General features: G+C 36.9%; 1 protein-coding gene across 2 annotated transcripts; it reads right to left on the reverse strand.

Moving 5' to 3' along the window:
- Window positions 1-2,636: 2,636 nt before the first annotated feature.
- Window positions 2,637-8,108, reverse strand: LOC148698539 (serine/threonine-protein kinase D6PKL1-like). 2 transcript variants are annotated; one of them, XM_088684030.1, is made up of 4 exons: window positions 7,733-8,039; window positions 7,347-7,403; window positions 5,538-6,990; window positions 2,637-3,857 (listed from the first exon to the last, which is right to left on the reverse strand). In XM_088684030.1, the coding sequence occupies exons 3-4, from the start codon at window positions 6,944-6,946 to the stop codon at window positions 2,981-2,983; spliced, it is 2,286 nt and encodes a 761-aa protein (XP_088540156.1). In that variant the 5' UTR covers window positions 6,947-6,990; window positions 7,347-7,403; window positions 7,733-8,039; the 3' UTR covers window positions 2,637-2,980. The 2 variants fall into 2 exon arrangements, with proteins under 2 accessions (XP_088540156.1, XP_088540153.1); XM_088684027.1 differs by lacking the exon at window positions 7,347-7,403 and having other exon boundaries at window positions 7,733-8,108.
- Between the last annotated feature and the right edge of the window lie 3,173 nt (window positions 8,109-11,281).

Genomic DNA, 11,281 nt, shown 5'->3' on the forward strand with positions numbered 1-11,281 from the left:
CGTGCAACATGAGCCATTACAAAGGGATGGACGTTACAATGAAAGGCTCATTCAACGATATACTGCATTTCAAATGCCAGACATGCACAATGCCCGACAAATTGACTTGATAGAACACCAGTGGGCATTGAAACAAGCTGAAGATAATTAAGTTCATTTAGTGTGTTTTTTTTAATTTGGTATGTTTATGTTCATTTATTTGGTGTGTTTTATTATTTGGTATGTTTATGTAATTTTTTTATGTTTATGTTTATGTAATTCTTAGTATATGTAATTCTTAGTATGTTTATGTTTATGTTTATGTTTATGTATTTTTTTTATGTTTATGTTTATGTAATTCTTAGTATATGTAATTCACCTTGGCGAGTAAGTTCTTCCATGAACTTTGCATAATCGTTCTTGGAAGCACTCCCTTTTCTCTTTGAAGCCTTCTTACCTTCAGGCCTAATTGGAAAACGGGTCGAACCTGACGCGCGTTCAGGGAGGGGCGTTTCGGGCACTTCTTCTGCATCATCTTCATGAACATGATCGTGTGTAGAGTGTAGAGGGGTGCTGTTCATGTGCACTTCTGGACCGACTGGCACAACTCTAAATTTAGGACAATCTTTGACAATATTCCAACATTCCCACCGGTTGAATGATTTATTTTTGCTTTTGGTTTTAGCAGCGTACCAAGCTTGTGCTTGAAGTTCCTACATAATGAAAATAAGTAAGAAGGCTTCAAGTTTAGTAAATAATGAAAATAAGTAACAAATAAATAATTATAATGAAAATAAGTAACTAGCAAATATATACATACATACATATATATATATATATATATATATATATATATAAGTAACAAATATAATGAAAATAAGTAAGAAGGCTTCAAGTTTAGTAAATAATGAAAATAAGTAACTAGCAAATAATTATAATGAAAATAAGTAACTAGCAAATATATACATATATATATATATAAGTAACAAATATAATGAAAATAAGTAAGAAGGCTTCAAGTTATAATGTAAGTATGTAAGTATGTAACAATATATTATTTATAATGTAAGTATGTAACATATAAATAATACAAACAAATAATTATAATGTAAATTTGGGTATCAAATAAATAATATATTGTTACCTGATCCGAGTAATTTTCCCCACTTCGAATAGTACTACTAGCTTGTGCCAAAGCGTCTCTCCATGTACTAAACGATTGGCTAAGTAACATTCCAACGACTGAACATCGATTCTTTGGTTCTTTTCCCACCAATTTTCTCAAGAAAATTGGTATGAATAAGACTCCACATTCCTCGCAACTGCATCTCATTACCCATAAGCGAACTATGAGTAACTTCAACCCAGCTAGTACACAATGCAACATCTTCAATAAGCGACCAATTCGTACCTGCACCAGTGGTCATTTTGTTGAAAAAAAATGGATTCAAACTTTGAGACAAAGAAAGGAATGTGATTGAAAGTAGTTGAGAAAATATGAAATTGTTGTGTAAGATAGATGATAACGAGAAGGTATTTATAGAAAAGTAAAAACAATTTTTTTCAGATTTTTCAGATATTTTTTTGAATTTTTTTGAATTTTTTACAATTTTTTTAAAATTTTTATTCAATTAATTAATCTCTGCCGTTGGATATAAAAAAATTTGAATTCCAACACTCCAGATTGTGCCACGTGTCACAACGGTAACTTTTCAGATTTTTAAAACTATTTTTTCATTTATTTTTTAATTTATAAAGAATTTTAATATCCACCGTTGATCTCAGATCGAACGGTGGATATTAAATCTGACTTTTTTTTTTTTTTTTTTACCGTTGAGATCTAACGGTCCACATTAAGTGACCGTTAAGATCTAACGCACCGTGGGAAGCCACGTGGCTTCCCAACGGTAACTGACACTTGCTTTTTAAAATTTTTTTTGTGTCGGCGACGCGCCCCCACGCGCGGGTGGGGTGCACGCGCCTGACACAAAAAAAATTAAATAATGCGTTGACGCCACCCTGGCGTCAGCCTTGCGTCACTCCCACCTCGGGCTCAAGGCCTGGCAATCCCTCACGGGCCTGGCCCTCGGACCTCCCCCTGCCTTCGGCCTCCCCCACGCTGGGGCGACGCCACCAGCCCTCGGGCCATTGTTTTGGACCCCTTCCCCCGAGCAAAACCCCACGCTGGGGATGCTCTAATGGCAATTGTTTTTATTTTTTTTTTATTTTTTTATTTTTTATTTTTTTTATTTTTTTATTTTTAATGCCCATGCAGCTTGAGTTGCTGATATTCCTTACAACTCGATCATTCAATAAAGAATCACCGGTCACAACATTTCATATTTCAGATTAATTTCCGTTCCAGGTGAACTTGATTACTAAAACAGCTTGGTTTGGAAGTACTTTTAAAATAAGTGGAAGTGTTTTTGGTGAAAATATTTTTGGAACCAATCCTCAGTACAAATCCAAATGGATCCTGGAAAAGCATTTTAGGTGCTTCCTACAAGTAGAAGCACATATATAGTACTTCCAAAAGACACTTTAATCAATTTCACCAAAATACTTTCAATCATTTTAAAAACACTTCCAAACAAATCCTTATATTTTGTTAATGTGCATGTTACCGCTGCATAAACATGTTAGAGGAAGACACAGCATCCCTTGCAACACTTGTACTTGCATTTCCTGCTACTTTAATTAACAGTGTGCAACAGGAACAGAAAAATATCTCAATACACAGCAATTGCATAATTGCTTTAGCTCTAATGACATCCCTACGTAGTTTAAACACGAAAACTGGTACCATCCCGATAATTTTTTGAAAAATCTATCACTATAATAACTTTACTAAACAGTTTTCCCCGTTAAAACGGGGATTTTCTTTCTATGAGATAGTTAATCTCAAGTTCATTAGCAGAGAACACAGTGAATCAGGCCTACTCGTTCGGGATTTAAACGATGGGTATGAGTACAAGATAGCACAATAAACCTGTGATCCGAACTAAAAGAACTCAAAGTCTAGATATTTACCCCCGGACTTCACGTCTGCCCCAGCCATTCTTTTACTGTTGCTTCCGACACCAACTGCCTCAACTGCCCCAAATTTCACTGGCAGCTCAGCTTCCATCGGTCTTGGTACTTCTGGTGGTGTGCTGCATCGTATTAAAGCCCAATTTACACCTTCGAAGAAGGGATGCTGTTTGATCTCAGTTGCACCCCTTTTCACCCCAAGCCGGTGCTGTGGCTCTTTCACCAGCAACCCCCGAATTAGATCGCGGCTTGCATAACTAGTTGCGGGGGAATCTGGGAATCTAAGTTGCTGCCCCACCACATTGAACAGAGTAGCACGGTTTCCTGAACCTTTAAAAGGGGTTTTGCCATACAGTAATTCATGCAAGAATATACCAAACGTCCACCAATCAACTGCACTACCATGGCCTTCTCCCTTAATAATTTCAGGGGCTAGGTATTCATGCGTTCCAACAAAAGACATAGACCGAGCTTGAGTAGGCTCCGCAACAAGCTCTGGAAGTGCATTGGTGGCAAACCCAGGCTCAGCTCGAGGCTTTCGGCTCTTCTTGCTTTTCTGAGGGAAGAACCTTGGGATAAAACAAGCAGGCTGAATGCATACTGATGAGGGCTCAATACATGTAGGCTGGACACAGAATGCACCACCTGCTGCTCGTTTTGAGGGATCCGAATCATATGAAGTTCTTATCAGGGTCGGAGAAACAGCACATCTCAGCGAAAGATCAAAGTCTGAGAGCATTATGTGGCCATCATCACGGACAAGCACATTTTCAGGTTTTAAGTCCCTGTAGACAACTCCAAGCATGTGTAGATACTCCAGTGCCAACAGAACCTCCGCAGCATAGAATCTACAAGAACAAAGATAGACTAGTATATTACTACCTGCCAACTTTCTATATACAGAAAATGACAGCTTAGTTTAGCACATTGGTAGAACAACTAGTTTAGCAGAGTGCATCAAATCTGTCACACGGTATGAAAACGGAACAAAATCAAATGAGATAAACTATAATGCATCCAATCTGCGCGCAATATGATAAACTACACTGTATCAAATTTGCCACTGTGCCACACAAGATGAAAACAGAACAAAATTCTTAAATATATGCTCAGGATCCTTGCACACTTTTCTTAAGCATATAATTCTTAATGTGGGGAACAAGTTTTAGAAGATTACACTGGCTTCAAAGAAAGACTTTCTCCAGTTCAGTAATAATCTTTCAAAGGGAGGAAAGGCAAGGTAATAAAATGAATAGCTCCAACTTCTAAATCATTCATGTATTTCTAGATTGGATAGGTCAAGGTAGTACAACAATATGCAGCCAAGCATAAATAGCAATATTTTCAATGATGGTTTCTTCAGTTTCTTGTTTACGTTACAATTACAAACGTTGATGCTTTAATCATTATTCTACATACTATTTAGTTTCAAAAAGGCTTCCAATCCAAGCATAAACAGCCAAACCTCCAACAACTAATACTTCAATATGTTATTCAGCCTCGTGGCCAGTTACATTCTTTTATACTAGAAAATTTGTTTAGTTTTACACAGTATTTGGATTCAAATACAAAGTAGATGAGTAGTACATACTTTTTACTTGATGCTTTAATCATTATTCTACATACTATTTAGTTTCAAAAAGGCTTCCAATCCAAGCATAAACAGCCAAACCTCCAACAAACAAAGACACAAAAAGACGCTCATAGGACTAGCATATCACTGTGCATTCTATCATATGACTTTGCATACAATAGAGGGCCAACAGACGAAGCGTGGGAATAAATATAGCAAGTCACTAACATCTAGGAATAGAACATGACTTGCACTCTATCATTTCCATAAGTGGGAAATGAATCCAAATAGTAGTGTGATAGTGATAGAGGTAAGTCACATCGTGAAGTTTTCCAAAAAGGCGAAGGTGATAGCAAATAAGTGCGAAGTACGTTCATGTGAATATGAAAATGTCCCAAAGCAGCAAATTGAAGTATTCATTTATCAGAAAAAGGAGATGCGCTCTTTCAAGCCAGAAGCCCATAAAGAAAGCTTTTCTAACTAACCACCATATTTGTTGAATTGTTAGTTGGCAAAGAGAGTTCTCTTAATAGATAGTAAGTATAGATAATTTCATTACACACCTGTCCTAGAGTTCCTTAACCCCTACCATATCACAAAATGAAGTGGTGTCACTGTGCGGTATAGAAGTTTAAACTATTTTTTATTTATTACTGTCGGTGAGAATGGAGTTTGATGAATTGATGAAAAATACAGCAAAGTACTGTTAAAAGTATGAGAAACATGTACAAGCTGTTAAGATGCATAACAAAAAAGACATTTGTGGCAGAAAAATTAGATCTTTGCCAATTTAACAATTTCCATATTGGAAAACTCTCAAAAAGGCAACATTATAAACACAAAAAGATACACCATTTAACAGTGATATGCATATTAGGCTACCTTCTTGATCAAAATAGGGAACAGTAAAATAATTTAGACAGCTGAAAAAATGCTTCAGAAACTACAGCCATACCTCGCAGCATACTCTGAGAAATGTTTTCCAGGTTGTCGTTGCCTCAGAGTGTGCAGATCACCACCTGGACAATATTCCATGACCAAACAGCAGAATCTGTCGGTCTCAAAATGTGTATATAAAGTTGGAAGGAATGGATGGTCCAGCAGTTGCAAAATCTCCCTTTCTATCTGAGCCCTAGTCAACTTGTTCCTGCTTGCAAGGGATGCCTTGTCCATTACTTTCATTGCAAAATAACAACGGGTTCCACTTAGTTCTGAGAGATAAACACTGCCAATATCACCACAACCAAGCCGTTTGAGTAATCTAAAATGGCTCATACCCAAAATCCCATCTCGAGCTCGAATAGCAAGAATAGCCTTCCACCTAGGATCATTTCCTTTATGGGGCTTATTAGCACTCCCAGTAAGGTTGCTCCAGTTGCTGTCATCACTAAGGCCACTACTATCACTTGCTCGACTAACGCTAGTTTTTGGACTCTCAAGTGATTCCCTTCTAACACTCCCTTTGGCACTTTCACAGTTTCTCTCGATTCTAAGCATGCCATCACTAGTGATTACGTCACTCCTATATGTACTACCACAGCTATTGACAATGCTCATAGCAGTGACAACGCCAGTACTATCGATGCTACTCAGTGGACTTACATTGCCACTTGGAGGCAAAGAAGCATCCCAAACACACTCATTCTCCTCAGAATCCGGAGGAAGGAGAGAACTTTCCGTATTTTGTGACGCACGCTGAACCACAAATGGTGGAGACAATGCACCTACGTCGTTGGGTTCTTCAAGCATGCTTTCCGCAGGGTAAAGAACGGTTGAACTTGGTTTCTTAGCAGGAACACGGAGGGAAAGATCTTCTAGAAAAGGGCCTTTCATAGATAGGCTCTTCATCAGGTGTCCAGCCTCGGACTTATTCTGACCAATCGGTACATACACTGTTTTCATTAAATCAATATCAACAGGTTCTGGAGGGTGACTAACCCCAGCGAAAGAACTAGGAGCCCCTTCATCAAATGAGTCTATACTTCCCTTGAATGTGAGAGACTCAGACAGAAGTTCTTCCTCTTCTGGCAAAGAGATCTTTCCTTTTGTTGTTCTTAAAGGTGTAGGCGAGTCTGACTCTTGAGACTCACGAGCATTAGATCTTCCATCTTTTACCATAACAGAATGCACATTTGACAACTCAGCCATTTGCCTTGCCAATGCAATTTCTTCTCTCACCAAGCCCAATCGCCCATTGGAAAATTGACCCCTGCCTCTTGCAGAAGCAACATCTTCTCTTGCCAAACCAGAACACGTGTTTGACAAGTGACCCACTCCTCTCGTTGAGGCCGAACGTGAATAAATCACCTCGTGTCCCACATCATATTTCTTAGGAAGCACCTTTGATTCTGAAACCCTCTCCATGCCTAATAACCGTGTATCTCATAGAAAAATCATCCAGCAAAAATCTACAAAGTAAATCAAGATTTAGCTTACCCGAATCCTTCGCATATATAGTCAGATCTTAATGTGTAAGCAGTCCACAAAACAGTACTTGCAATTCCATTCCATCTTTATCAGAAACAAAACAACATTCAAACAGCAAGTGAACTTCTTTTCAGAAAGCACTCATACAGACAATATTTAATGAAAAAACAAAGATCCATTTAAAGAATAACGCAAAGTTTCTGGTGTTTGAATTTCTTTTTATATAGATTCAATAAAGCCGAAACACGATATAAACTAGCACAATATGAACACAAAAATAAAGAACTTGATATATAAAATGTGAATAGAGCAAACAATTTGGGAACGTGAATTAAACCACAAGAACCCTTCAACCACGTGACCCGAATTGTCAAAAGTTTCCACAACCCCCAACCTGGTCAAAGCAAACCAAGAATCAATCAATGGCTTGTCAAATTCCTAACTTCACTCTCACTCAACCAGAATTACACAAAAATACACGTTTAAATATATCAAATTAAACACAATCTAAACACAGATTAAAGAAACAAGAAAATTATACCAAAAAAACAGAAAAGCCCAGAGGTTCAACACAGCAAAACATCAATTTCCAATAAACCCAACAAATATTTTTCAGAAAAACAAAATAAAAAGTGAGAAGGAGAATGTGGAATCCATAGAGAAAGATCTTGAAACACAAAATTCAAAATTCCAAACGCAGAAGAGTCGAAACGGCAAACGCACAAGAGCAAAACGAAGTCGAACATTTACGCCTGGGGAAGCCGGAAGGTCCTTGTGACCAACAACAACGAAAATCGGTAAGGGTTAGCTTCCAATATAGGGTTTTCCCACAGAGCCCTCTCTCTCTCACACAGTCACTTCCTTTTCTCCTCAAAAACAAAAGCTATAAATGACATGCCGAGGTTTTTCCCTTCACTTTTCTCCTTTTTTGCAATTTCGGAGAGCCAAAGCGCGACAAGAGCTCTGCCTCTCTAACTTTTCTCTCTCTAGAGCTCTCTCTCTCTCTCTCCGTGGTCTCCGTGATTATGGTGGTTGTAATTACCCAGCATTTGCTTTTTTGTATGCGGGCCGCGCGCACTTCGGCAGTAAGCTGATGAGTGAGTGAGTCAGTGAGAGACTAGAGTGCTAGAGAGAGAGTCTGTGGGGTCCGCCGGCAGAGAGGGGAATGGACTCCAACCAGTGGGATTAGCGGACCTATTTGGACTCTCTCCCTGACTATTTTCCGAATCCGGATCCTCGCCGGATCATTTTTACAAGGATTTTGGAAATCCATAAATCGTATTCGTTTACACTATGTTTGGATGAGGAAAATAAACATGGAATTTTGGTAAAAGTTAGAATTTATAAATTAACTGGTACTAATTCTCTTGTTTGGATTCATAAATATAGAAATTTAGAATTTTTTTGGGACCTTCAAATCTCAAGTTCAAATTCCCTGTAAATAGGTGTCATTTCTCAATTTCTATGATTGAGAGTTTAAAAATAACAAATTCTGTATTCAATTCCATTGTTCTTTTAGGTTAACCAAACAAGAAAATTTACAAATTCTAGAAAATGAAATCTCGTCATTTTAATTTCCGTCATTTTTAAATTCCTTAGTAATCTTAAATTTCTTCACCTAAACATAATGTTATTGTATATCGTGCGATAAGAAATTATTTTAAAAATTTTAATTTAAAATTAAACACACACAATATCTGATAAAAACTAACTGCATAATATACGATGAACGAACATGATTTATTGATCTTAAGGATCCGCACCAAAAGGATGTAGAGGGGATCCTGTTGGCTGTCTTCCTTCCTCATATTCCTGGCCATTCAAAACATTTTCAAGCTAATTGAAAGGTAAAGATTAAGCCACATCAGCAACAACCATTCTTTCACTTCTTTAAACCCGAAACGACGTGGTTTGTGACTAGGATGTCGAGAGTGTTTGTTAAAAGTGTACGAGTAGTTGTCACTATAAGAGGGAAGGGAAATAGAAGTGAAGAGAATATGGGTCCGTGTCGCTCAACAATCTTCTTTTTTATTTATTTATTTATTTTTGTGAATATGACCACACGCTTTATCTTGCGCGTGTTTTTATTAGGGTTTAAGGTCCTCTAGGGTGATTTTCTAATTTGGATAAATGGGGGTCGTATTTATTTGGATGAATTGGGTGGTACAATCATTTTATGATTTCTCTTTTCTTATTAGGATGATTTTTGTGGTGTGATAGCTCCATGGGTCTACCAAATCCAATCAAAACTTTAGGGATGATTTCCAAAATGATAAATAAAAATTACAATGCTCTTTCTATGATTTCTTTTTACAAATTTCGATGAGATGTGGGTTTTTATTTCAAAATTGAAATTTCTTGCTAAGTAGTCAAATGCATATCTTAGGTTGTTTAATTTACATCTCCCACTGAAGAAGGCCTAATTAATTACATTTCTTACAATCACGACTACCTCCCCATAATGCACAAATTGAGATACTCGTTAACTGATACATTTGCTAATTAATTTAATGTTTTGTCACTTAGTACTACAGTCTAGTGATATTCCTCTTTACTTGTAAGTGAAAGGTTTTAGGTTCGATTCTCACCAAAGACGAATTTGAATCACAATATTGCTACACAGTATTGCTAGTCCATTGTGGGGCACAACTCACTCCCCCACCTCTTACTGTAGAATAAATCTATAAAATAAATTTAGCATATGAGCTATTATCTATTGTGAGGTACAACTCACTCCCCCATCTCTTAGTGACTAATTACTTCATATGCTTTAGTTCAAGGTTCCATTGAGCCGCCTTCCACTTCTTTTATTCCCTCTCTGTTTGCTATTTATCTATCAGCTGCAATCATTGAACTCGATACCTATATCAAGACTGATAACTCATTGACCAAAATATGATGAAGATTTTAACTCCGGTTGGCCACTTGCCTTGCACATAATCCTTTTAAACATGTATCAAAAGGGAGGGGATCGATGTTATCCACATTCTCACTTGGAACTTTCTCCTTTTTACCTTCTCGGCTGTCTTTTCATCTTACAATTTTGCACATGATTGAAACCGTCTACTTTCTAAATCACTCAATCAACCAAATTAGAAGCGTAGATCTAGAAATATACGGTTCCTTTCATCAAACAATATTATAAGATAACAAGGAGAGCCTAGAAGATAAAGCGAGAATGTTTAAATGAAAAGGTTGCTAACATTTCTTAGTACAAAAACGCTATGGAAGTTGAAAATGGCGTTTGAGATTAGCTAATCTTAAAATATCCTAATCACATTCAAAATAAATTAGGAGAGAGAAGAAATAAAAGGACGAAATATATACGAGGCAGACTCGGCGTGCATGAGCATGCTGCATGCTGCTATTTCGATATATCACTGCGTGCATGGCAGGGGCAGGCTTCTCAATGCAAGTTAATAATTTAAAGAAGGCGTAAACGACGGTTTCCTTTGGAAATTAAAAGAACGACTGGACGAATAAAACGACGATCGACTGAGCAACCAACTAGAAGAACAAAGTCAGTGTGCAGGTTCTGATCCTTCTACGTGTGCGTCAGTGTGTTCCACCACCACTGCACTGCCACTGGTAGCTGATCCACCGTATAATTGCAGTTGCGTGGAACTCTTTCTTACCACACCAACACGCATATGATCTTTTGTTATTAATTTGCTTAATAAATATAAATAAATAAATGATGAAATTCAAACTATTACAATAATCCTTGCATCTCTCATTGAGTTAGTGAAATTTTCTTTTTCTTTAGTTTAGTAAATGCCAGATAGATTGTACGTATTAGAATTTTTTTGTTCGGCTTTTTTTTTTTTTTTTTTTTGTTTGTTTGGTGAAAAAGAGAGGACAAGACTCAAACTCTTGTCTTTCATTTAGAAACTTAAAATGTTTCACATTTATTCTTATAAAATGGGAGTGGGGAGATTCGGATTTAGGAGATTTTTTAACATAAGAAAAAGGAAGACTTTGGATGAGGTTGGGCTGGTTTGGTATTACTATGCTTTGGAAAAAAAAAAACTACTTCTGATGTGTTGTGAGAATAAGCAGTTGTGAAATAAAGTAGAAGAGTGTTTGGTAAACCTTTTTGTAAAAGTGCTTTTGAAAAACAAAAACAGTATTATAGTATTTGATAAACTATTATGTCAAACATATGTGAAAAAAAAGCTGTTTTTTCAAAGCTGGGTTTTGCAGCTTTGTGCTTGTAGCTTTTTTTTCACCCAAAACTGTGAAAAAAAAGCTGAAGCTAAATGTTTACTAAAC

Source organism: Pyrus communis, chromosome 2 (genome assembly GCF_041283825.1).
Source record: "Pyrus communis isolate YQ-2024b chromosome 2, ASM4128382v1, whole genome shotgun sequence".
NCBI classification, from domain to species: domain Eukaryota; kingdom Viridiplantae; phylum Streptophyta; class Magnoliopsida; order Rosales; family Rosaceae; genus Pyrus; species Pyrus communis.